Genomic DNA, 27059 nt, shown 5'->3' on the forward strand with positions numbered 1-27059 from the left:
TGCTGTCAGCATACTTTACGGTGCTGGATTGATCCTGTTTTCATTATGTTTTTCAAACCCGTCTTATACTTTTGAAGATTACCTTTTAATCTTAGAAAATTGGTTATTGAAGTAATTGTCTGAGGGATTAGGGAGGCTGCTGAATAGCAGAAATGCATTGGTTTTCATGAGCATCGTGGTGCTATTTGCAGGACAGAAGATCAAATTGGAATGAAAAAAATATCCCCTTGTATAATCGCTTTCCGTTCTGCCATCTGATTCTGGATGTAATAACTTAACTGTGCTCTTTCTGTAGATTATGCTTCTGAAGAGATGGCCATTGGCCAGTGGTGTGATCATATGGAAATATGTGGGAAATACTAGTCATGACTCAGGTTGCAAGTCAGGAGTGAGCACAAGCTTCTCACGTTCATTATGAAGTCCACAAGTAAGTGTTCTTCCTGGCAAATTGAGTTTATAACAAAGTTAAATGAAGAAAACTTACTGATGCAAGGATTGCCTTTGAAAACTGCTGCAAAGCATAAAAGTGCTGGGGCGTTATCACAGATGAAGTTTGTTCTTCCTCCTGAATTGACTGTATAAATCTCTTCTTGAAATAAGTACATTTTTGGATTAGTACTTAGGTTAGTTTCACCTGCTTCTTCATATAATGGAAGAGTGCAATAGGTGAAGTATAAAACTGAAACTTGTTTATTATGTTCCTGCCCTCCTTTTTTGTACATTTACTACTATCCTGTACTTCACAGGGCATTGGACTTTTGTCTCCCTACTGTAGGTCAGGAAACTGAAGCAGAAAGTGATGAAATGGCTGGCCAAACAGTCATATGAGAAATTTACTGAAGAGCTGGGAATAAAACCAGTCTCCTGGAGATTTATAGCTATTAATACTTAACTTTCTTACTTAACAAAGACTGTCTGAAGGGAAGCAATTGCAAAAATTAGATTCCACATTTAATATTAGCAAGCAGTTTTATGAGCAAGGGTGGTTTGGTGGTTTGGGTTTTTTGTTTGTTTGTTTGTTTGTTTGTTTGTTTGTTTTTCCTGAGGCATGTTTCCTTTAATCTTTGGGAGGGATGAAATTGGGATGAGGACAGGAAAATTCTGATCTTTTTGGGCAGGACAGATGAAGCTTGTGGGTTTCCTTTGTGCCTGCAACTGACCAGGTTGGGAAAAGGCAGTACCTAAACACAGAGGACCAGCTGCATTCTCTCCATTCCTTTTGGCCCACTCTCTCCTTTTCTATTGTAGACGTTTGTACCTGTGCTAATTTTGGGTTAGATTTGTGTTGGTGATCTTGTTTTATGCGAGTTGTTGTTGTCACATTATTGACGAGCCTTTTGACCTTCGAAGTGAAATCATCTTCCTGGCATCATTCCCTAAGTTATTCTCTATTCTTCAGCATAAGATTTGATGAACAAGGAAGACAAAAAAGATCCCAACAGCAAATAATAAGATAGGACTGAACTAGGTCACACAGAGGGAGTGTGTCTATGAAAAAAAGTTTTTCTTTCTTTCTTCTTTTTTTTCTGGAACTCTTTATGAAGCTATTTTGGAAAGGGCTTTTTTGGTTTGTATCCAAATTTGGATTGCCACATGTGTTGTATGTTACTAGTTTTATTGTCAGATCAGGTGACTCCTTCCCTGCTGTTTTTCTTCTGAGATTTTTTTTTTTTTAGGTGTATTGGTTTTGAAGAAACTTTTTTGATGCTTCCTCACAGATACCTTGATGCATCACCTTTTCTGCATGTTACACACTGTCTGTTCAATGCTGTAGTGACCAAGCATGGGCAGGATAGCTAGATACTGCTGCATGACAAACTGTGCCAGCAGGGATAAATTCTCTATGTAGGTATTTGCTTGTAGGGAGGCAGAGTAATAAAGTTGAAGGTTGCCTGCTCAGGAGACTCTGCAGGCTTTGGGTTTATTCCTTCTCTCATGTTGACTGATGCTTAACCTTGGGTAAGGCCTTTAACCTCTTTGTGTCTTTTCCATTATGAAGAATGGGCTGTAACACGTCCTTTCTGTTGAATTTCCAGGATGGGAAAGAGTGTGAAAGTGTTACAGGTAACGCACAAAGCCTCAGTAAATTGCTTGTCACTTGTTCCAGCATCTTCTGAGAGCAGCAGAAATCCAAGGCATATGTGTAAATCCTTACCTAGTGTTATGTGTGTATATTACAGTAAATGGATACCCATCTGTAGTTTAATGCAAGTATTGATCATGCAGGTCTTCTCTCACAAAATAGACCTGAGGTACTGAAGTCTGCAGCATGAATTTGTTAACTTGAGCTGTCATTTTTTTCTTCCTTGTGCCATCTCGGAGATGCTTAACACTCCTGAAGTCTCTTACCTTGCATGAAATCCAAAAGCCTTTTCTTAAAATGTGTTCCGTTCCTTACTGCCCTGTTTAGTGTAGCATTATACCTAATGCAATCTCTTGCAGTCTGTCTATGGGTATATGTGTCGCAGGTGAAACAGTACAGTGTGACGAATCAGTGACCAATTTTTTGATCTTATTCTTCGTAACAGCACAGAGCTACTGGCTAGCAGTGCCTGGCTTAATGGTAACAAATCATGGGGAAGCTCCTATGAATTATGCATGATAGCCTGACCCATTTGCAGGCCAATCTGTTTGTGATGCAGGGCAGGTCACCTGCAGTCTGTGGGATTGCCTTCGCCATCCAGGCTGATGGCTGCCCCCCGTGGTGGTCCTGCATGATTTGCCTTACCAGCCTGCCTTTTGTGTCCCCCACCAGGGAATGGTGGGGGAAAGGTCTTAACACGTTTTCAGATTGCGTAGTCCCTACTGGTCTGAAGGTTCAGTTTCATCAGGACTTGTGGTGAATCTAGGGGTAGTTTAAAATAGCTGATGCTTATTTTTCTCCTTGTGCTTGAGCAAAAGTGTTGCTCTATCCCTGTGATGCTAGTGGGGCCATTTTGTGGGATGACATGTTAAGTAGATGTTTTAAACGACAGAGAGCAACCTTTTCCCCTCCTTAGCATATTTTATCTGTGTACCGTGAAGAGGATAGGAGATGCCTCAAATTGTAACTCAACATTGGGGTAACGGGATGGGACAGCCCAAGAAATTTCACCTTGGGTCAAGAGTGTACAGAAATAATTGCTACTTCATACCTGGTATGTGGCCTTTATGAAACAGGGATGGTTTTGGCATGGGCAGGTGTCCATATCATGAAGACTTTGAAATTAAGAAAGCAATTTGAATGTCGGAGACTAGTGGGGAATCAGTGCCTAAGGAGCACAGCTACAAGTGTCCAAAGAAATTTCTAGTTTCTTTCTTTAGGAAAAAAATCCCAAAATAACAGTTTTCTAGTCCTGAAGTATCTAGCCATTACCCTTTTTGCATTAAAAAACAAACAAACAAACAAACAAAACAAAAAAAACCCCAACAAAAAAAACCCAGAAAAAGCATGACTGGCTTGTTCTGCAGTGCTATCTTCGCACTATTTTTTTTGCTATAACTTTTGCATTGTGGGTTTGGGGTTTGGTTTTTTTTTCGTCCAAGCAGCTGTCAGCTTGAACCTCTGTACCTGGGGATGAATGTTTTATGAAAAGACTGTGCCTTCAGTGTTGCTGCCTGCACTTGCTTAGCCCATGCTGCCTGACTTGCCTGTGCTTATTAAGGTGGTCCTGATCGTAACACTTTGCTTGCTAATGAGTCCAAGCTTTATTGCTGAATGAGGGAGCAGAGGGGCAAGAATTGAAATAGCTGAGAATAACTTCCAGATTGACTCGCTGATGAGACTGCTAGCCTTGCTGAGGAGAGAGGGCGCAGAGGAGCAGTTCTCCATTACGCCTGAGCTGTGATCTGCAAGGGCAGATAAGGGAGGATGAGGAGAGGGTGTTGGGTGAAACTAATGCTGTAGATGCTCCTCATGCTGGGTCTTGTGTGCATTTCTAAATCTCCTGACTCGAGCTGTCTTGTTAACACCTTTCCACATGAATTCACTTTGGAAGCAAACTGATTCTTAGGTGCTTCAGCAATTTCCACATCTGAAGCCAAACTCTCAGCTTCTGTAACCCCTTCGGAGCCTCTAGACCCCTTGGTTCATGCCTGTAAGAGGATCCTATATACCAAATCACAAAAGTAATGGAAATGGAACACTCATGCCTGTGAACAAAAAAAGTAAAATGCTGGTGACTTTCAGTGGAGTATCTCCTGCATTGCTCTGAACCATTTCCACTGCCTTCATGTAGTCTGTGTTTTATCCCTCAGATTTTTTTTTTTTTTTTTTTTTTTGGTGGGTCATATCAAAGGTGTATTTATTGAGGGAGGAGAGGAGGCTACAGCCCCTTCCCAGCTGTGTCCAATATGGCCAACGTCTGGCCACTAGCTCTTGTAACAATATGAAGAGTTGCTGCTTAGCCATTGATTGAGGCACAATTGCATTTAGCCCTCGACTGTGCAAGTTAATACAGTTTAAGTGTCTAGCTAACTAAGCTGACAGGCTAAATTAGACTTTTATCATAAAATCTTTTCACCCAGCAGCAGTGCACTGAAGCAATATATTCTAAATATAGGGTCCAGTGTGTTTTTACCACTAAAAAAAATAAAAATCCCTCTAAATAATCTGTGGAATGTCCCTCTAATCTGTGAGGGAGAACATTGTGACAATCTTATAAGGCATTTGCATTTCTTCCTGCTGAACCTGAAACCTTGTTAAATCTTGTGTAAGTCTGATGATCACACTGGTTCAGCTGGAATGGAAGCAAAGGAGCACTGGAACTTGACCATACTGCTGCCAGCCTGTCCCTCCTGGCTTGTTCTTCTCTGGCATTGCCAGAGCATCCCGTCTGGTCTGCTACGGCTGGTGCTTTGGGGCAGGGAGACTGTACAGCTGACTTCTCCTCTGCCATGCTGCTCTTGTGTCTCTGAGGAGAGCAAATAGGAGCCTGCATGGGAGTAATTCATGCAACACAAGACCCAGAAGTCATCTGAACCTTGTATTGTGGTATCAAAACCTCATGTTTGGTTTTGGGAGGTTTTATTTTCTTTTTTCCTCTAGAATTTCAGTTTCTTAAAAGCATCAACTCCTGTAGGGCACTTTCTTCTAGTGATATAATGGCACAAAATGCCTGTTCTGTTTGGGCTTCAGTTTCCCCAGTGCTGGTGAGGGTTTAACAGCAGTGAGGTCTGTGAAATGAAGCAAGGCTCCGGTTAAAGGTACTGGAACAATTTACAAGAAATGTGAAGGAGCTCGGTAGCCTTGCTGGCGTTAAGGACTTTGGTCTCAGCAGGGCAGCTGAGCTGGCTAGTGCTGGAAGGAGGGATGAGCATCTTCTGGCCCTGGTTCGTTCACCTCCATCCATCCTCACTGTCATGCTGATGCTGCTGTCAGCCCTGGCTGAGAGGGACTGAATTAGTGGGAATGCAGGATTAGGTCATGCTCAAAGGATTATGATGTTTATGGGAGCACATGAAAACGCTTGTGTCCCTGCAGCTTTAGGCTTCTGATACAAGTCTAGTGCGCTCATTTAAGGACTTTCCTGAGAAACTGTTAGTCAAAGCACTGGTCTATTAACTGAAGAATGCATGAATGGCCACTTCACAAGAAAATTTAAAATGAAAATATATGAATGAAATGTACAAGAGGAATATACCTCCTTTTATTAAATTCCTTGCTCCCTGTAAAGAGGCATCAGTCTCTTCAGAACAGTGTTTTTGCACTTTGCTATCACTATTTTAGATCTTCATGGTCACAATGAATTTGTTGTTATGAAAAAAGTGCAATGCTTGGTGAAGCCACGGAAAACATCTTTTATTTTGAATCTGATAAGCAGAAAGAATTAGGAGCTGAACTGGTGCTAAAATTTTGTAATTAAATTCAGACTGACAATGCAGAAACACGAACAAAAATTTGAGTGCCTTTTAATGCTAATTAATCTTCTGATGCATATTAACATATCCTGATTAGTTTAATGTTGATGAGACATACTGATAATTAAAATGAAGTGAAGTTGCTAGGAGCAAAATATGAAAACGTGGGATTTTCACTTAAGGGGAGGAGAATACCAGCATTGTATGGTACCATTTGAAAACTGATTGCAAACGTTATTGTAGCTTGTCTGTTACCTGGCCAGCTGTCCTGATGAGGAATGCTTTTCAGAGTAAGATCGAGAGGCATATTTAAACTCAATTTGCAAGTTGGGTTTACACACAGCTCTCCAGAAAAGCTGCAGTCTGCACTTCTGAAGGTAAAACTGCCCTATACAGATTACCCCCCCCCCCCCCCCCCCAAATCATAAAGTGAGGGGGAAGGGGCAGGGGGGCTAGAGGCTGGGGAGAGGTAGGGACTGAGCCAAGAGACATCTCATGCAGATGATGCCCTTCCGTGGCTGTTGTCACCATGGGCCTGTTTGCAGGATGGGTGCCTTGATTAAAGCATTTCTTCTCTTGTGCCTATTTTTGGTTGGTGTGGGTTTTTTGGCTGGTTGGTTGGTTGGTTTGGGGTTTTTTTGCATGGCACTTGGGTATGAGATTTTAAGAGCAACTCATCACTGACAAAAAAAGCCAAGGTTGCTGTTGAGTGTGGGAGGGGGTAAGGGAGTACGAATAAATTGCCATATTGAAACAGATCTGTCATGTCTTCAGTCCAGCATGTTTCTGCCAAAGACCAGCATCTGGAAAAAGGCATTAGGAAGGTGCAGAATTACGCTACCAGCACAAGGTAGCAATCCCTAATGACTAGAGACCATCTTAAGCCCCAATGCATGAACTTTATCAACTTTTCCAAAATGTCTTGACCTTTGCTTCTACACTTGCATGTTGTTACTGTGTTTTATGTGCAAAAGCGGCCAATGTCTTGCTGGTATTTTCATGCCAGTGATCTGTTTCTATGTCCTGTAGCAATATACTATGGTTTATTCTTTATATTTTGTAGTCACTCCAGAAATGCACATAACTTTAATTCCAAGCTGGATATAAAATGTTAATTGCTTTACTGCAAATACATTACTAACATCTTGACTCTTCTTCACTTGAAGGATTTGTGGTTAAACATTCACTTGAAGCTAGCCTTTCTTTTTCTTTTCCATTGCAGTGATAGTTCTATTTTCCCTGATGGGTTTTCAGTTACAGGTAACTGGCAGGATTGAAGAATTGAGCTTTGACCTCTTTTTTTTTTTTTTTTTTTTTTTTAAAGTTGCTTTGCTTTTTTGTTATCATACCAGCCTTGTGGAATAAGCAGAGAAGCATCCTCAAAATTCAGTATCAATAGCAAGAAGTGTCTGCAAGAGACTTATGATTTTTATATGCTGTTGATCTTATTCAGAGCTTGTATACCAAACATTAATGCTGGCTGGGAGTCTGTGATAAGCAGAGAGCGTATAACTATATCTGCTTTCCTAGCTCCATGTTTATGCGAATAAAGCAATCTGACCCCTCAAGATAGCAAAATAACCTACAGTACAAAGAAGGCAGCTCAAATCGAGCAGTTTGGGGAACAAAGGAAGGTTGGGCATCTCTGGCTTTATGCTCTCGAAAGGCCAAGACTTAATTTTCCCCTCTATAAAGTATATAATCTCGAAAACTGCAATACTAGAGTTTTGTCATGTCTAAAGCAAGCTGGAGCTTGTAGGTGCTGGGTGGTTTGTAATCTGGATGCTGTTTGTAATGCATGTCCGTGAAGGTTTTTTGAAAAACCAGGACTGCTGGAGATAGCACCCTACCCATCAGTGGGGGGATGCCAGGGCCAGGCATCATTACAATCATGCATTATATAAGAAGGGAATTGTGAACTTTCATTATTAGCAAAGGCATCCAGTTACCCAACATTTTGAAAAATGGTATGAATCTTAAAGGTACAGTGTTGTTTGTGATGTCCCCAGCAGTTTCAGGTGATTTCATTTGTGTGGCTCCTTCTGAGTCCATGATCCTAATTAGTATGTGAAGGCTTTGGGTTAGGTATTGGGGGTTTTTTTCCTATCTGAGATAACTTGCTTCTCAACAGTGAACATGTGCTCTATATAGTAGTACCGCATGTGTGTGATTGTGGAGCACATAAGGATTTTGTAAATACTGTAACAGAAGCTCCCCCCCGCCCCAGACCAAAAAAACGAATCCCATTGTTTAGACTCTGCTCGATGTCTGTTTTCACCAGCTCGGAAATCTATGTGTTCCAAGGACTGCAAGCAAGCAGGAGCTGTGTGCAGGGAAAAATTTGATGATTTATTTGAATTTTACCTTATCCCCCTTTTTCTTTGCCCTTGAACTGTTTTCATTTAAAGGAAACAGAACTGGTGCACGGTATGAAAATTTGGCAGCGTAAGTGTCATTTGCTGAAGGATGTGCTGCTGTCCCTGTTTACCAAGGCATCAGTCCTCCTTTCTACCTGCAGATGGAGAGGAAAAATTTTAGAAACACTCAAAACTTGTGTTTATTGAGGAAAGGTTTGATATTCTTGATGTGCTGAGGAAGAGAGGTGTAATAACGTCCCTGAATATTGTACAGAAGGAGGGTGTATTAAAATAGTCTTGCAAGCTCCAGCCTTAACCTGCCCAAGAGATGATGGGGCGATGCATGGGGCATGCCAGCTCTCTCCTAGAAGCTCTTGTTCAGTCAGGTGATGCAACCTGAGCACTGTGTTAAAGCCACTTAGAGGGTGAAAATATCCTTGGCTAGCATTCATTTAAAACTGTTGAAAGAATTTACTGTTATATGTGGGGTTTCTTACACACCCTTGTTAGCACTTTTGTAGACTAAAAAGGTTGTATGCAAATTTGCAATGCTTTCACTTCATGGTATATGTAAATGCAAATTTTAAGCGATTACAGAGTAGACATTAAAATCATTAATAGTTTTAATGCTTTTTTCCCCTGCTGCTACTGAGATGGCTATTTAGTAACTCATGAGCGACTGGGGTGAGCAATCAGTATGTGTTTCATTTTTTTCAAAGAATAAGCTGTGTACTTACTTCAGCGTTGTGATAAAACAGCAGACAGCTTGTTTCAAAAAGGACAAAATGATCCTTTATTGTCCTGTGTATGAAGTTGCATTAGCAAGCTCAGTGGGGTTGTCTCTGAATGATAACCAATGCCCCGTACTTGGCTCTAGGCTATGTATAAACTGGTTAAGCGAGTACCCGCATCTCTTTGAAAATCTGACCTTGGTTTCTGATGCATGTTTTAGAATATTCTATGTTGGGTTTTTCTTTTCTTAATTCTCAACTGCTTCCATTGTAGCAACCAAAGAATGTGAGATAAGCTGACCAAAGGGGAAAAAAGGTAGATTTTTCTTTAAAAAAATAATTTTGGCTTGTGTTCAGGCTGAAGAATTACACCAGCAAAAAACCCCCATTTTTGTGCAAAAGAGATATAAATATATATTGAAGCTTTTCCATGTTTGTTACAAGCTGAAGTGCTTTCTTCCATGTTTGTTACAAGCTGAAGTGCTTTTTTTTTTTTTTTTTTTTTAATCTGAAGGAATCAAATTTTGCATTTGTCCAGGAGTTGATTTGTATTGTGGAGCCTTGAGCCCCTTCAAGGTTTTTCTCCCTCTTTTCTTAATCCTTCAAATCATGTATAAGCAGTTGTCTTTCACTGCCCCCCCTGGTTCTTTAAATGGAGAACATGTTAGTTCAGTTTTAGATGACAAATGAATTTGTAAGCAATTTATGTTACGAAACTCCTTCACTGAAATATTTTTGTTGTTTTCTGTTTTCTTGGCTGTGTTCTTTCATGGCACAGGAACATTCCCATCATTTTGACTAAGAGGGAGATCTTAGTTCTTCTGTTTGTTCCTCTGTAACATCGCGGGGATATGACTCTTTCCTTGTCGGAGCATCTGCTTTAAGTAGCTCTGAGGATTTCTCTTTGCCTTTCCATTCTTGCTCTGGTTCAGTGTTGTTGTGCCTTGACTTGCGCACTGGGAAAGAAGACAGGCACAGACTGAAGTGCAGTGAGTGCTCAGGGAGGCAGCACAGGGCAGCCTCCAAAGCCTGTAATAGTCCCTGTGCAGCATGTGGACTCGTGTCAGGTCTCAGCAGACCTTCAGGGACACCAGCTCTTTGCAGAAGTTGGTAGAGGATTTGAGATTGTACTGGTTTTGCTTTAGCTCAGAAAGAGCTCTTCCCAGCATCGCCTTTTTTTTTTTTTTTAATAGTGGCATCCTAGTCTTTTGTGCTATGCTAAACTGACCAGGCTCCAGGTAGTCCATGAACCTCTTGTTTTCAGCAGTCTAGTTCAGGAAGTCCCAGAAGATACAGAAGCATAGCCAGCATACATTGGGTAAGTTTCATTATTTTTAGGACCTGCTTCTGGCTAAGTAGAGGTCCGGAGTGACAGATCAAAGAAAGAGGCAAACAAAGCAACACTGTTCTGAATTTCCACAAGGCCTAGAGTCTTGCTTCTGAGCATGACTAAGATCAATTTTTGCATCTCCCATATCACAGCAGCTATTCTGAGAGAAGCACAGCATTTGAAACTCTCCAAGAAGTGTGTTTGAGATTCTTCCCACTTCATGTTATCAGTGAACATCTGCACGTGACGAAACTTTCTGAAAAAGGTTAGGTTTAAAATCTTAACACTTGTTAAGAAGTACTTGATACCTTAACAAGTATGCTCATCTTCAAGGAATCAGGAATACTTTCTTCTGAAAGCTTGGAGTTTTATATGAAAGTCTCTTTCAGTGTGATGGGTTTCATGCAAAAACTATCTGCTCATCTATAAGATGATTGAGATCAGATTCCTCCTGCAAAATACACAGACGAATCTGTGTAATCATCAAACCTAGAGGAAACTTCACCTTTTACTGAGTCTGTCTTTTGGAAATTGATACTTTAAACCCAGTTTAAATGCTGTTTGATCCAGGGCTTCATTTGAAGTGAGCTGGTTTTGACCATTTTATATAACATCTCAGTTATTGGATGAGTCTGCCTCATCTGTTTGCTGTCCAAATTCCTTTTCCCATTTGTAATTACTGTGGAGAGTTTTGAATTCTTGAGATTTGAGACATAATCGGTTGAAGATTAAATTTGTAGAAATCTCCTTGATTTTTAGCAATTAGAGTTTCTGCGCTATTTAAGAATATGACAGCATGTGTTTTCTAATTGCTTTGAGTCTGCTGATGTAAGTAATGCTGCAAACATGAAAGTTGATTTAATAGCATTTTGGTTGATGATACTTATTTTGGTAAACTTCATCAGCTCATTATGGTAGACTTTCCATTGGCTTCAGGGGTGCCATAATTAGCCTTTGGGCTGCATTCCCTAGCATATTTGGGGGAGGAGGGCTGAAGGACCACATGTACTGGTATGGCTGGTAGGGGATGGCAGCTTGACAAGAGAAAACTTTTCAGGGTTTTAGCTGGTCATCAGCTTCGCAGCAGCTTCGGCAGCAGGTTATTAGCAATAACCAATAGTGAGCATCCGAATAATTTGGTGCATTTCTCAGGGCTCAGCATGTGCTCCTTGCTGCCTTGCGGGGTGTGCTACCCTCACACCACATAACTGTGAGCACCCTGGCTGGGAAGTGTTTCATGTTCGTTTGGTCCAGAAATAAATGGCTATACAGAATTTGAGGTTGTGTGTGTCTGGGGTGGAGGCTGGTTTTGGTTATTTTCAGACAGTGTTAAAATCAAAGGAGGGCTTTTGATCTGTCTCTCATGCAGCTTTCTGAAGAGACAGATGAAAGCTAATGGTACCTTTGTCCAGCAGTGTAAAGTGTTTTCCGATGTACCGACGAGTGCATCTAGCTAGGCAAATAGCAAGATAGCATTTTGGTTCATAAACTCTTTGATTTTGCTTTTGTCCTGACCTTTGGAAATCTGGAAGAAGGGAACTTTGATAGTCGCCTAATATTAGTGTCTTGTAATTCCTTGAGGCAGCTGTTCAGCAGAACATGAGCTTTGCAGCCCTTGTGTCCAGCAAGGTCTGTGCAAATGGGTTGTCAGAAACTCATTTATTTCATGAAGAGATTATAATCCAAAGAGTATCATTCTGATATAACTGTGAACAGTTTACTTCCCTATTTTGGTACCTTAGTAGATAATAAATAGAGGTTTTAGAAGAGGAGGAAGAGCAGAGTAACTTTGACTTCTATTTCTGTGTTTTATATAACGTTAAAACAAAAGTGGATGGGTAGATGCTGGATTTCCGGGTATGTGAAGGTTTATGGGTTTCATGCATATCAGTAAAACGTCAGTTTTCCTTTTAATAGCTTCATTTAAAACAGGCCTGGGCTGTAGCCATGGAAGGTAATTGCATTGCCCTGTAATTTTGCACAATTTTGTTAAAGTTAAATTTCCTGTTCTGCGCAGGCCGTTGCAATTACGGAAGTGGCTTGTAACATGAATGTATGAGGTCGTTTCTAAGTTTGTACAAGAGAGATAATGAAGCTTGGTTAGAACGGAGGTGCTTTTTAAGTGTTCCCTTATAAATCCACCCAGATGGAATTGTTCCAGGCTGCCTGTCCTGATGACCATGTCTGTTAAGAAGGTTCCTTGTGTTCTGTGTAGCGGTCAGAGTCCATTTACTCATGGTTCTGTACCTAGCTTCCTGACCCCAGACAGTAATACTGTCAAGCTAATGGTAGGGTTTCTCCTGAAAGTTAACAAGCTTGCTGGTTGAGAGCAAATAACAGCCTTGCTGTGCAGAAATAACTGCAGCTTACAAAGAATAGCAGCATCCTTTGGTAGGGGTGATCCATGAGCTTGTTTCCGCAGTTGGTATATGTTAGCTGACATCTGCGGTTCCCGTTTGGTTGGGTTAGTGTTGCCATTTGGGACAAGCCATAATAAAAGGCAGTTTCTAAAAAGGGAGTGTGACTGTCTTAGGGCATGGAAAAAACCTCTCAAACATAGAAGTGGTGATAACTTACTGAACTTCACCTCACCTTCACCAGGGAATAGAGGGGTGTGATGGAAGTCTTTAAAAACAATGAATGATTGACAGGGGATCATGGAATAACAACACACCTTCAAGTCTCTGAAGAAAAATATGTTCTTTTTTATGAAAATGTGGGAAACTTGTAAACTGACAAAAAACTGTCATGTAAGAGTATGATTTAAAATACAGAATTTATTGCTGTAGGATTTTGAGGCCAAAAATGCATACAACCATGAAAAATAAGGGGATATTTTACATGATAATAGCTTTTCCAAATTTACATTAAGTATTCTGCTTCAAGGCTTAAGGCAATCCCCAACTCTAGGAGATAATGGGGTTTCTTGCACCTTTCTCTGAAGCGTCTGGCATTAGCCTCTGTAGAAGAAAGGATATTGGATTGAAAAAAGCCCAGTCTCATCTGCTATGCCAGTTTCTGTGTTCAAATACTCCCTGTCAATAGTGGCTTCTGCAAAACGATGACATTCTCTTCTCAGTCCTTAAAGAAACTCAAGGCCTAGCATCTGCGTTGAAGGTTTTAAGAGCAAATTAGTCATTATTCTCAAAAATTTCTCCCTTAGCAGTATTACTGAGTTCCTCGATTGAATCATGCTTGGACTCTGCTCTCTGGCTGATCAGATGCGGCTTTGAGTATCCTGAGCTTCAATGTGCTCTGCGTTGGCATGCCACTACCAAGAAAATGGTGCTACTTCACTGGGCAAATGGATGCCCAGAGTCCCTTTCTCTGTCAGAGATTTGTAATACATGTAGGTCTATAAAAGGTGGATCATAATTCTTTATGGAAAAAAAGATAGTGTATTTGAGAAGCTTGCATGTTTTATGTTATTCCTTTAACATTTATGGAGATCTTGGGTATTAGGCTTTTAAGCTGCTTTGTTGAAACTCATTTGACAAGGGCTTGCACAGATGGTGCTTTACTTTCTGTCTGAAATCTGACGCTTTTTAATTTCCCTTGGGTCATCTCAGTGAATCTGGCTAGAATTTCTTCAATGGATATTTGTCTCCTCTATCTCTAACTTGCTTATCTGAAATAACATTTAGTCTGATAGGAGCAATATGTGGGTGTCTTTAACTGTAGGCAGAGTTAGCACATTCAGTCATCTGCTTCAGCCCTCGTATATTCAGTAATTACTGTACTATTAATGTGACTGGTCTAATGTACAGAAGTAATAAAATACTGAAATCTGCTTCTCTTCAAAGCAGATGTTTTTTTCTGCACTGACAGTGTATTTCTGAAGAGCTAGCAAAAGATGATTAATTGAAAATGTAATGCATGACTAGACAAGGAGTTTTATGAGATGCTGATCTGTCCTTGACCTGGCTTAATGCCTGATATTAATGTTGGCTATGAAAACCTGCTGTGTGGATACTGGCATCCCAAAAGATGCTATGGCACCTGAAAGCTCTAAATAGATCTTGGGTTGGATTGTGGTGCACGCACATGCAGCAGTTAAAAGATAGCATTCATTAATCTCATTGACTTTGGTCCATCTGCCAGGCAGTGTGTTACAAATATACACCTACTTAAAATGTTAAACTCTTTGCTTTATAACATCTATTAGTGAAAGCCACTGATGGGTTTCTTAAATGCAGCAGCTGGGGTGTCTGTATGGGCTGCTTGCTCGTGTGTTGGAGAACACTGCTGCTAGGAGCATCACCTGGTAGAGTTTCAAGCAAAATGAAACCCCCCCAAAAGAAGTGGGGGGAAGTAAAAAATGAGTGTCGGGTCTAAACAGAGGGAGGCATGCTATGCTGAAGAGGTTAGATCTCTGTGACCTGCCTCTAAGTCCCTTTGCTGGCACGCTGCTGGAGATGACGTCTCTGAGAGCAGGCAGCAGAGCTGGTTGGGTGAGTGTCTGCTGACCTACTTCAGCCAGAATGACCCACGATGGCTTAACCTGGTTACAGAGTAGCCCTGCTAACCTTGCTCGCTTATGGCTGCAGTGGGTTAGCAGGTTTGAGGGGGCAGTCATCTCCAGCAATGAGCAGCTGAGGGTGGTGATACATTTCTTTGGTATAGCTGCATCAAGAAGAGTAAGTGTGTTCCCAGCCTAAGAAATGGAACAGGCTGCTAATACTGTTTTCAGTGATTCAGTTTTTGCAGAAGTGAGTCTGACCCGACTGTAGAGAATATGCCCATGCAGAAGTGTCTGGTCATCTTGCAGTCATCTTGTTGAAAACTAAAGTCTTTTTTTAACAGCAAACTCAAGTCAATACATTGTTGTTCCCTCCCGCAAGGGTTTGTATGAGGTTCTACGTAAGTATCCTATGCATCGCAAAACACTGTTTGGGTGCTGTGTGTTACTTTCAAGAGCCCTGTGTTGGCCACTTGATAGCATTTAAAGGTCTGATCCCAGAAGAGGAGGGTGTAAGAAAAGTTTACATTGTTTTCCATCAAAGAAATATGAGGGTAAATATTTTCAACTGTTTAAAATGGAAGTTACTTATGCAAAATTCTGGATTTACTAATAAAAGATTTGTTTTCTGTTTGTCTTAGGCTTTTGGGCAGGCCCATACCAACCACAAGAAAGTAGCAGCAGATGGAGAGAGCAGAGAGGAGACCTTGATTCAGGAATCAGCTACCAAGGAAGAGTACTACATGAAGAAGGTTATGGAGTTGCAGACAGAACTGAAGCAGCTCAGAAATGTCCTTGCCAACACTCAGTCTGAAAATGAACGCCTTAATTCTGTTGCACAGGAACTGAAAGAGGTGAGTGAAGGTGCGCAGTGCGCACCACAGCATGTATTGTGGCTATGTTTTCTTGTTCTGTGTAACCAAAATAAGGAAGATTCTTGAGCTGATCAGTATGTGCTTAATACTGGCAGCTGCTAAGTTGGGTTGTCTCTCTGGGACTTCAGCAGTGTTACATCCAGCTGAAGCTGTAATTCAACAGTACAGTAAATACAACTTTCTGGTTCCATCCACTGAACCAGCCTGTTGTGGCCACAATGGTTCTGACCCAGTAAAATTCACTCTGTCCAAATACCTACTAGTTCTGCAGTACCCACTGTATTGTGTCCCAGGTGATTTGACAGACACGTGACTACGTGCCTGGGTCATGCTGGTGCTGTGGGTACTGCACATCAATTCCCTCAGTCTGAGAACTGCTGCCTTAAAAAACAGAGGAATCTGTTTAGTCCAAGCACAGAGATGCTTTGGATGTACTTTTTCTGCCTCACTCCCAATACAGATTTTCTTGCTGCAAAATATTTGGGGCAGAACTTCCCCTTTTATCACTTTTGCCACCCTAAATTTTAAGGATGTGGGAGCATAACAAAACACTGACTTGCATAAAAGGAGTAATAGTAAAGTTTATAGTCTTGTGTTTTCTCTCATGAAAGTAATGGCTTTTACTTTTTCATAGGTTGCTTAACTTACTACCTCAAAGTACATTGACCTTTTATTGTTTTAGTATTGAAACTGCCTATTTCTGAGGGGAAATAATCACTGAGAAATTGACTTTAAAAGTTTAATTACTTACAAAATCTGTAGCTCAGCAGGAGTCTCTGTGGCACTGATGCAGAAAAGATTGTTTTGAGAGCTCAAACCATTGCTTAAAGTTAGACTGGGTAAAAGTTACAAAGGCTGTAAACCACAGATGGATGTGGTAAACAGTCAGCAATTATTACTCGTGAGCTTTCTTGCACCTTCCTTTGAAGTGCTGCGTACTAGTCTCATCTAACCCTGAAGTATTCGACTGGCCTCCCCTGCCAGGAGAGAAGGTTATCTAAGAGCCCACGTCTTAAACTCAACATACTCTACACGACCACAGCTGAAAATCAGAAGTGTCTCATTTAATTTCTTTAGGACATAGTAACAAATATGTGGAAAATATTTGGTGGTAAAATTAATGAGGAAATGTGGGTTGCTTCTGTGGAGATGTGGGGGTTCAACAGTATCTCTCTTTGGGGTGTAACAGAGGAGGAGATTTGTGGGGCAAACTGTCACAGGTGATCAAAAAGGCCAGTCAACCTCTCCTTTAATTTCCTCTGTGGCATAACAGAGCTGGAATCAGGCCATGTGCTCTGCTTAGGCAAGGAACCAGTCCCTGCAAGCACACACACAACTCTTTATTTCTTAACCTTTAAGAACAGCTTAAAAGAAAAGCTCCGCACCCTAGAGGCAGCATTGTGTCCATAACGGATTCCAAATGCGGCTCAAAAGCATGCTGATTGGCAGATTTCAATCCAGCTCCCTGTGTCACAGCAGCTGAAGGCAGTTTTTCCTTCTAGATACTGCCATGTTTCAGCCACCTTTGCTTGGAGCTGCATTTGGTTTATACAACCCTTGGATGAGCTGTCAGTTTGCAGGGTTTTAGGGTGAGGTTTTCTTGTGCTTTGTCCTTCCACCTCACCCATGTGCCCTTTTGCACAGCACCCTTGTGTGAGATGGAGCCCAGTGAGAACTGAAGAGTGCAGGAAGAGGGGAAGTGAGTGATGTCAAGTTTCTTGTGAAGATTTTCATTTTTTTTAAGATTTTTTTTTTTTTTAAGCTCTCTTCTGCTGAACAGGGGAAGATGCATTTAGTTACTTGACTAGAAATAAAGGCTGACAATAATTAACTGGATGTGACTGATTTTGAACTTTGAATGGAAACTGAACTCAGTTAAAAATAAAAACCAAAACCTAATGTGATAAATAACTGGAATCTTGGAGTTAGCGGTTTCTCTGCCTGTCTCTTTGTGTCATCTCAGGGCATGCATTCTTTCCTTGGCATTTTTTAGCCTAGCTGTTTCTTCTGCTGTTAAATTGTGGTGAGGTGAGGAGGAAAAAAAGAAATGGCATGAAAGCTTTAGTGTTAAAATGAAAACATCTGAGCCAATTGACCATGTGTATCTTGGGATTCTTTTCCTCCAAAGATGCCTATTTGTGTATTGCATTTTGGTTTGAATTGCCTTATAATTACTGGTAGGGAACAGTGAGGCAAGGTGCATGAACAGAGGTATTGACGTGCAGAAAACAGACTCCACAATCGGTGAGATTGTAAAGTAGGTATGTTCATTCAGCGCTGGGCAGCACGGGGGGTAGTCCCACCAAAGTCGTGTGCGCCTGATTTGGCAGTTCACTTTAAATTTATACAGTCAAGTGTTACATATACATAGAGTTTCGCAATACGCCTATACATAGGCATTACCTATCCCCGCTTCATATTATAATTAGCTCTAGGAAGTCATTTCCATAGTCTCTTCTCAACTGCACTTGCGCAGTGCCTCCTTATGGTGGTCGTCTGGTGGTCGTGAAGATGAAGGCTGTATGTCTTCTTCACAGTGAACTCTTAACCTTCTGTCCCTGCGCAGACTCAGTTGTCCCTTGGCATTTGTCCAGATCACAAGGACGGTCTTGGCTGGTTCTTGGAGTCACTGCTGATTCTTATCAGGGACTATCTCCTGTCCCAGTCAGCCTCAACAATGGAAACGTTAAACATCACTTCTCATCCCCTTGGGCCATGTCTACCTCTATTGAAACTTCTTTAATTTCATTATAAGCTAGATAATTATTAAACAATTCCTATCTACATTCATATATCTACTATATCTACTAAGGTTCCTTTGGTTCCCCGTCTCAGTATCAGCCTTCTCCTGGCCCACAAAAAAGCCAAGTCCAACATGACCATCTTGAGGGACTTGGCTTTTCTCTCGTACAATGCATCAGAAAGTGGCAGAAGTTCAAATAGTTGTTATTTCACCATTGCTGTCCAGGTAGGTGGAAACAGGAGGATAAGCATGGGCCTCCTGTGATGACTTGTAGATCTAATAGCAAATTTAATTTGAAAACGTTGTGTGACACAAATCAAGGAAAACGTGTTGTAGCCATTGTAAGCTATTGAGCAAGATGAGCAGTGTGGTTTTCCCCAGTCTCTGTTGCCATGATTAAATTTGGCCTGTCTCATGGTGAAAGTTTTATGTTGATACTAGCCTAAGGAGACTCAGTGCTGAAGAATGCTGCTGTAGTCTGAAAGCGTTGGGGATGAAGGTGGAGTATGATCTACTGTTTTATACCACAGAGACATAGTGGAAATTCCTTCCTTCATTTTTTTCTGACTGCCAATGAAAGAAAAACTACTGTGGCTCTTCTCCATCTTGTTGTAGAGAATGTTTGTAGGCAGATCTAGTCTTTATAGTGTGTATTTTGGAAGTCCTGTATTATTGCCTATCAAGAGAAGTGACTTGCAAGATGTCTGGCGGAACAGGAAACTTTACTTCCATTGCAATCATTCTGGATTTGATCCAGATAAGAGGAAGGATGTGGAAAATGCTTGACTGTGTGTCTGGCCAGGCACATGGGCTCCTCCTGTCAAAACTAAAAGGAAGTTTAAAAGGAAAAAAAAAACAAAAAACAAACCAAAAAAACCAATCCAGAACAAACAACCCAGGAAATCAACTGTTCTGGTTTCAGCTGGGATAGAGTTAATTTTCTTCCTAGTAGCTGGTACAGTGTTATGTTTTGGATTCAGTGCAAGAAGAATGTTGATAACACACTGATGTTTTCAGTTGTTGCTAAGCAGTGTTTATACCAAGTGAAAGATTTTTCAGCTTCTCATGCCCAGCCAGCAAGAAGGCTGGAGGGGCACAAGAAGTTGGGAGGGGACACAGCCAGGGCAGCTGACCCAAACTGGCCAAAGGGGTATTCCATACCATGTGATGTCATGCCCAGTATATAAACTGGGGGGTAGTCAGCCGGGGATGCAGATAGCTGCTCAGGAAGTAACTGGGCATTGGTCAGTGAGTGGTGAGCAATTGCATTGTGCATCACTTGTTTTGTACATTCCAATTCTTTTATTATTGTCATTATTATTACTACTACTATTATTATCATCATCATCGTTATCATCACTGTGATTATCTTCCTTTCTGTCCTGTTAAACTGGTTGTATCTCAACCCATGAGTTTTACATTGGGTTTGTTGTTTTTTAGGTTTTTTTTTCCAATTCTCTCCTCACTCCCACTGTGTGGGGGGAGTGAGTGAGCGGCTGCATGGTGCTTAGTTGCAGGCTGGGGTTAAACCACGACATCAACTAAGGCTGAATCTCTGCTTTATTTTTAAGGGAGATTTGCTTGTCAGGGCTGGCTGCAAAAGTTTTTTCTGCTGTTTTGTAGCTCTGATGGGATACAGAGTTTTAGTGTTGCTGGGGTTTTTTTTTGAAAAAATCTGTTATGTCCTTAGTAGTGGAAGAAGGAGAATGAATGGTCAAGTGCACCAGGCAACAGCTCCTCTTGAGATGCTGCTGGCAGTAGCAGTGGTGGTGGGTTGAAACCAGATGTTGACCCACATCGGTTGGAAGTGCATTGAAGACTGTGCGTTTAAGATGCCGTCATTTCTTTCGTGTCTTCTCAGGACACTTGCACAGAAGCAATGAGTTGTTTTTGCAAGGAGGAGTGACATCCAGTACACCTGGAGTTGCTGTAGCAGACATAAGTGGTTTTGACGCTTTCTGTTGAATTATCTAACTTTGGCCTGTTGAGACAGGCTGACAGGGTGGTTACCAATTATGAGTTTTACTGCTGTCATTAGCTAGCTCAGCAGCTGCTGTGTCCTGGAAGAGTCACTGGAAGGAGTAATTGCTCCTGAGTAATTGCTAATTGCTATTCCTTTTTAATCTTCTTTCATCTCTCCTGTGTTTTAGTGGCACCAAAACAGATTTCATGGCTGTGAAGTCATGAGGTAGACATGCCCAGTACAGAGAAGATGCAAAATAAATGAGCGATTCTTTCCCAGAAAAGTAAAAGGTGTTCAGATTATGTAAACTAAAGAAGGGAATATATTTTAATGTGTGTGCTTTTATACGTTAAAAGAAATAACTGATATGACATGGTACAATATAATACATACTAAATAGCATGTTTTAAAAAGCCCACAAGTTATCAGAAACATATGAGTAATTCTATTCCTCCAAGGCTGTAAAATAGAAGCTCTTTTTCTGAGGTTTGTTCTGAAGAAACTTTCTTGTTCTGCATTATCCTCTAATAGGCTTTATCAAGAAACTATGTGTCAATCTGAAGGATAATGAACACCATGCAGTTACCTGGCCCTGCTACGCACAGGGGACTTTCTCCCTCTTTTCCCGTTGATAATGCTGGGATTTTCAGGTCTGTGTCGAACACAGACACACAATTGTTTATCCTGAGGGGTTGGTTTGTTTGTTTTTAACCCTGGAGAAAAGGCATACCCAGCATGTAGACCTCTATAAAGATCTGTCAGTTTTACCTCTCCATCCTATTCCTTTGCCTCACGTTGGAGGAATTGGTCATGAGTTTGTTTTTCCAGAGCCTCAAGTGACTCTAACAACCCTCATGCTCTAGTCAAATCCTGTAAATAATTTCCTTAACCAGGTTTATGGCTCAAGAAGCTCACCCATACTCTCAGAGTAAACCTAAAAACATAACCAACCAGCCCTGACATCTTTATTCTTCAGCGAAGACCTAGAACTTGGTCTCTGGTTGTGGGTAGCCAAATCCTTTACGGAAGGACACACAGATAATTGCCAGCACTCTGATTAGAACAGCTTCAAGTGGAAGCTGATCTTCAGTTGCTGGAAATGTAAGACACACTGTATTATTCAGGCCACTTCGACCATGAGTGCCTTACACATGCAGTAATGCAATTGCTTGCAGTTGTCTATCCATATCCTTGGACATAGCAAATTACAGGTGCTTGTATCACAGTTAAAACGTGTGAACAGAGGTGGAAGAGTCATTGCTGGGAAGCCCAGGACACAGTCTGTTCACAATATTTGACTGTTCTAATTGCTAGCGTTTATTTTTCAGAGCCAGTGTTTTCACCATGGTAGGCCATTAAGTTGTTTGGTAGACGTGACCCTATCTGCTCAGAGCAATGATGGCTGACAATTCTTCTATAAATGCACAGTAATCTGATTGCTGAAGTTCTCCAGGTTTCCTTAACATAGTCAGTGAAGGAAGAGTATTCGTGAAGTTATGATTACACTTCTCTTTCCCATTAGGACTTACAGCCAAGATGCTGAGTAGTCCTTTGTTGTTTTCTGTTTCTCCCTCTTGAACACATTGGTCACCCATACAGGAAAATGCACAACAGATCTTCCTTGCAGCCAAGGAAGGAAAGCCTTCGTGTTCTGAGTTTCCTAAAAGCTGTATCAGGAGCCGTGCTTAAAGAAGGCATGGATTTTATTATAGCAAAGAATAAGTGGAAACAACATTTTATTGTCCTCTAAATTAGACTGTGCACTACTGGTAAGTGGCCAAAAGTGTGTTCAAGTAGTTTATTACAATGTATTCTAGATTTGAAGTCCTATGGTTCATGTAGCCTGACCTGTATTTCTGTATCAAATCAAGAAGGCTCTTTCTTCCTTTCTAAATAAATGGAGGAAGGGGGGATACATTTTTGATGCAGTGAAATCATATGAAATTCTCAATGTTATTGCTGTAATATTTCTGGATACACTGCAAAGGTCAAAGAAACTTGAGGTAATGTTAATCATACAGCAAAATATGTTTGTAGAACACTTATCCTCTGTACACACTTGCATGGTGTAGAGTAAACCACCTTCCCCATTCTGAATAGTGTCTAATCTGTAATGCTGCATATATAGGTGAACAGCTTAGAGAAGGGAAAGTGCTGAAAGATTTATTGTCTTTCATGATAAGAATCTTGGAGAAGAAAGGAAGAAAAAATTACTTGATCTCTAGAGGAGTTCTTTTAAAGCAGAAAGGGCAGTAGCAGAGGAGAATTTGCAGCTTTTGGAAGCGGAAGTGTGAAAAATGGAAAAAGAGGTCAGAGATGTGAATGGCATTAAAATGGTGTCAAATGCAGAAAGCGGGGAAAAGGCACGTTTTTCATGGGGTATATGACTTGGAGCAAGGGGAAGGAAGATGACGTTAGTGGTAATATTTGGATTAATTGGCGTGAAGGAGGCTGAAAAGCTCTGAAAGTTGATGGCAGAATTGGTTGCTGTGGAGCAATGGAGCTTGGAGTTTTGGCAGTGTAAGAGTTTTGGTTGCACTGAAGGAAGGTTGTAAATAAAGGCTTTTCTAGAAACCTTGCCTCTAGGAGGTATAGAGTTTGAGACCCCATGGAGGCAGAATGAGTTGAAAGAAAAACTCAACATGGTCACGAAAGAAACAGGAGCAGGGTTGTTGATCTTAAGAAAGAGGTGAGAAGAAAATGGAGGGTTGGGGTGGGATGTTGACAAAGAGCAAGGAGTGAGCTCCTTTTGTTTAAGGAGCTAAAACAAAAAAAGTCATCTCTGTGTTGCAGATTATGGTGAGCTTTGCTAGAAAGCCTCTCTAGCAGGGCTTGGTGGGTGGCTTTCTGCTTCAGCCTTGTGTACCAGATGAAGCTGCCTGAGTGCTGGTATAACTACCAGTGCAATCCAGAGTTAGCCAGAGCAGGAGAGGTGGATGTGGAGGGAGGTGGACCAGTTATACAGTCAAGTTGCTGAGGAAAAAAAAATACAAGCAAGCAGAATTGTGTAAGAGAGCTGAGTGCTTTGCATAAACTTTTATAAAACCAGATTTTGCAGGCTGGTGAGTTGTGCAGAAAAAGATATTTTGGTTTTGGAAAAAAAAAAAAAGTAAAAAGCACAGCTTTTTTCCTGCTCTGCCTGGTGAGTTACAAAGTGTGACCTTCTGAGGGTCACTGTGCTCAGTCATGTTGAGATTGTCCAGTCCGCAGGGGTGGCTGCAGGGTTGATACCACACATCCCTTACTGCCATTCCCATACGTTGTATGGGAAAGGCTGCAGGAGGTAGGTGCATTTGCACTTTGTCTTTTTTGCCCTGAAAGCTCGTAGAAATCAATGTGTTGATCAGCACTGAATTTGGGAGTAAAGGCAGCAGTGTGACACGGCTTTCAGTGTAATGCTCTGGGGATAAAGATGGTTCTCCACCATTTCTCCTTGTCCAAGGCTCCCGTGGCAATGCTTAACTTTTTTAACGGAAAAGCCTCTGAGCACAAAGGCTCTTGCAGAGCTGATTACCTGTGGATTTTTAGGTCCCTTCTGGGCCCAGGTGTAACACTTAAATAATACCTCACAGCAGCGTATAGAAGATATTCCTTGATTCATTGCTGGTTTTTTGAACTGCACACAAAGCAGCATATTTAAATAATGCTAAAATACATTGGAAGAGTTACATTTGAAGTGAGCAATGTGGCTGGAAATCAGCTGCTAAACATGCTCCAAATGTAAAAGTGGCTGTTTGTGGATTGGTAAAGCTCTGTTTCTTGAAGGCACTAAGCCTATCGCATTTAGTGTGCAGGTCTGGATTTCTTGTCCTCTAATGTGTTGAAAGAATTAGAAGGGTCACAGTGTGAACAGTTTTGTGGTGTTGTTGGGGGTTTTGGGGTTTTTTTGTTTGTTTGTTTGGGTTTTGGGGGTTTTGTTTTGGTTTTTTTTTTTTTTTTTTTAAATCTGTCTTGTCCAGTGCAGGAAGTTCAAAGGAGGTGATAACAGTATGATGGTGTGCTGCTGCGTGCTGGCTCAGCACATTGCAGATGGCTGCAGATGGCAGCTGTTTTCTTCCCACCTTTTTATTTGCATTGAAGTTGATTTTTATACCGATAGCTTCCTTTTTTTTTTTTTTTTTTTTTTTTAAGAATGATGAGAGCTGAGTATTTTTACAAAGAGGAAGTACTGCATGTCGTTTGTATCCTTTTGAAACATAATAAAAATCCATTCCAAAGAAGGCGAATTGTCATGGAAATTCAGTTGATGTGCTTTGCACGTATTCAAGGAGGCATCTGCTCATGATTTCTCTATTGTCGTTGTGCACTGATATATTCAGAGGAAAGATGTTAACAACAATGTTTCTCTTGCTATAATGGCTGCCACTTAGAAATGCAGTGTCCAAAAATGAATTAACACTGAAAATGAGGGTATTGAAAGTCACCATTTGAACACTGTATTTTCAGTTTTTAAAGAAATATTAAAATAAATTCTTGTTCTTCTGACATCATAAAACTCTAAATATGATTCTCAAAGTTTCAATTAGCAGTTCAGATTCCACCATGCTCTATTGTTCGCAAATTAAGCTGGTAGCACACTTGCTGGGGGATCTTCTCATTGTTCTGTTATAATTAAATTGCTGGGTGCCTATTGGTGCTGCAGTAATAGCAGGATGAGTCTTTCTCTTTAGTCACGGCTCCTCACAACCTTAATTTCAACCTTTAGTCTGCCCAGGGTTTCTGGCTAGCATGAGCTGTGGAGGGAGAAAGTCTCTTGTATGCAGCTGTGATCTTTTAATAGATGTAAAATCAATATGCACAATTGAAAATTGAAGGAGTAGCTGGAAACACTCTAATCAGTGAAACAATGGCTTGAATTTACTTTGCAAACTGTTAATTAAAAGAGGTTTGTTCTCCTCCCCACCCCCACACTGAGTGAAAATGAAAACTTCCGCTTGGCTGGTAGTGTGATTTTAGGATGCAGAAGCAGGGAGATTGCTTTGTTTCGCCTGTGCTTGGCACTGCTTCCATTAAAGTAGTTGACCCTTGGCAATCTATCCAAGCAAGATTTGTTTGGGTCAGATTGGCATTTTTTGAAAATAGGAAAGAGTGTGTATTACAGTGTGCCTTAGAGCAGTACTGTAATGTGCTTGGGAAAAGAATTCCGATGTTTCACCTAGTAGTTCTGTGCTGATTGACTCAGAATTGCACCCTGAGATTTATTTTCAAGTCACATACAGTAGGTTTTAAGAATGTGGCTTGTGACAAAACATTGCTCAGGCAGAAGCACAAAGAGCCAGGTAGGCGATGTGCTTCTAGTATCAGAAATAACATTGCTGTGCTCTTGCTGCCGTTGTGACTGTATCAAAATCCATTCTTTTTTTTTTTTTTTTTACCCTATGCTTTGGTTTTCAAGTTTAGTTTTGATGTGCTTTACTGATACTCCTCGCTATCCTTTTTTTTTTTTTTTTTTTTTTAAGTGAAATAAGGTTGGAGTAGTAATGTATCATGTCGCCCTCCCCGGCTCCCCATAAATGCCTACTGGCTCATCTGCAGATGAAGGGGGTCCAGATTTTTTTAATTGACATTGCTTAGTATTCTCTCCCTTTATTTCACTAGTGAGTGTAGCTAACTCATTAACCCCTGCTACTTTTTAGCATTTGATTGCCCAGAGGGAGGTGTCCGCTGCTCTAAAAGTTGAGCAGATGAGAGAACCCCAGGGTAGTTGGTTATTTCCCTGCACCAAAGCTACTTGTCCTCAGTATGTCAGACTGGCACTAGTCTGAGCTGTTCCTGATGTAGCCAGGACTGAAGGGGAAATACTGAACATCATAACCAGGTATTGCATGCAATGAAATCCAAGCTGCTTCTGCGTGGGGTAGCTTAGGTCAGGAAGCCAGAGAGGTATCCTTGGTGTTTCTTGCCTGGGTTATCCTGACCCTCCATTGCTGCAGAGATTGAAAAGATGACTGATTTCAACCTGATAAATAACTTGTTTGGATCTGGTTTTCGAGAATATCTAAGGAAGTTCACGGTGTTACAGTTGTGTGGCCAATGCGAAAATAGTCAGCAGCTCTAGGAGTGATGTTTGTTGGGACAGCTTATGGCTAGCTAGCAATATAGATGGTCATGTCAGCACAGGCACTGACAACTGCTTCTAAGAATTGGATGCCACCACTTCTTCTGTCATGGTATTTTGCCCTAAAATGCAGAATCTAGAATGGAGACTTGCCCTTTTTGTGTCTTAATGATGGCGGTGTATGTTCTCATGGTTATTCTAACAGCTGTTCGATCTTCACAATGTCTCTGCTATTCAAGTTCAGAGGAACTTGGACAAAAGCTCTTGTAGGAAGAAAAACTAGCATGGGGTCAATGAACATAGCTTTTTTCATGACAAAGGGACTCTTCTGTTTTCCTGCTGCCAGTTTTGCCTAAACGTAGATTTTTATACAGTATAATTTGTGTGATTTATCAAAACAGTTCTTAGGAAAATAATCCCTTTTTTATAGAAAGAGGGCAGTGTGTTACTCTCATATTGCCAAAGATTGATTTCTTTTTTTTTTTTTTTTTTTTTTTGCTCTGTGGAAATATAGGTCAGTGGCCTCATAACTGGCACAGAGCATGCACTTTGAGTGGGAGTGGACAAAACAGTATCTTGCTAATTACTGGTACACAACTTCAGTGTACTGTATTCTGTGCGCAGAACTTGGCTGCTCCCTCCAAAGTGTGTTCTGCAAGGAAGAGGCAGGCTGCTGTGGCGTAAATACATTCAGAATAACTGACC

The 27059-nt window shown here is 41.0% G+C and overlaps 1 protein-coding gene across 7 annotated transcripts in view; it reads left to right on the top strand.

The window, feature by feature from the left end:
- BICD2 (BICD cargo adaptor 2) overlaps positions 1-27059 on the top strand; it is a 98896-nt gene that overhangs the window by 35561 nt on the left and 36276 nt on the right. For all 7 annotated transcript variants that reach the window (XM_052776052.1, XM_052776054.1, XM_052776055.1 and 4 more), the window contains exon 2: positions 15357-15569. In XM_052776052.1, coding sequence (XP_052632012.1) covers positions 15357-15569 — 213 coding nt within the window. The remainder of the gene's footprint in view (positions 1-15356; positions 15570-27059) is intronic.

Source organism: Harpia harpyja, chromosome Z (assembly GCF_026419915.1).
Source record: "Harpia harpyja isolate bHarHar1 chromosome Z, bHarHar1 primary haplotype, whole genome shotgun sequence".
Classification (NCBI taxonomy): Eukaryota; Metazoa; Chordata; class Aves; order Accipitriformes; family Accipitridae; genus Harpia; species Harpia harpyja.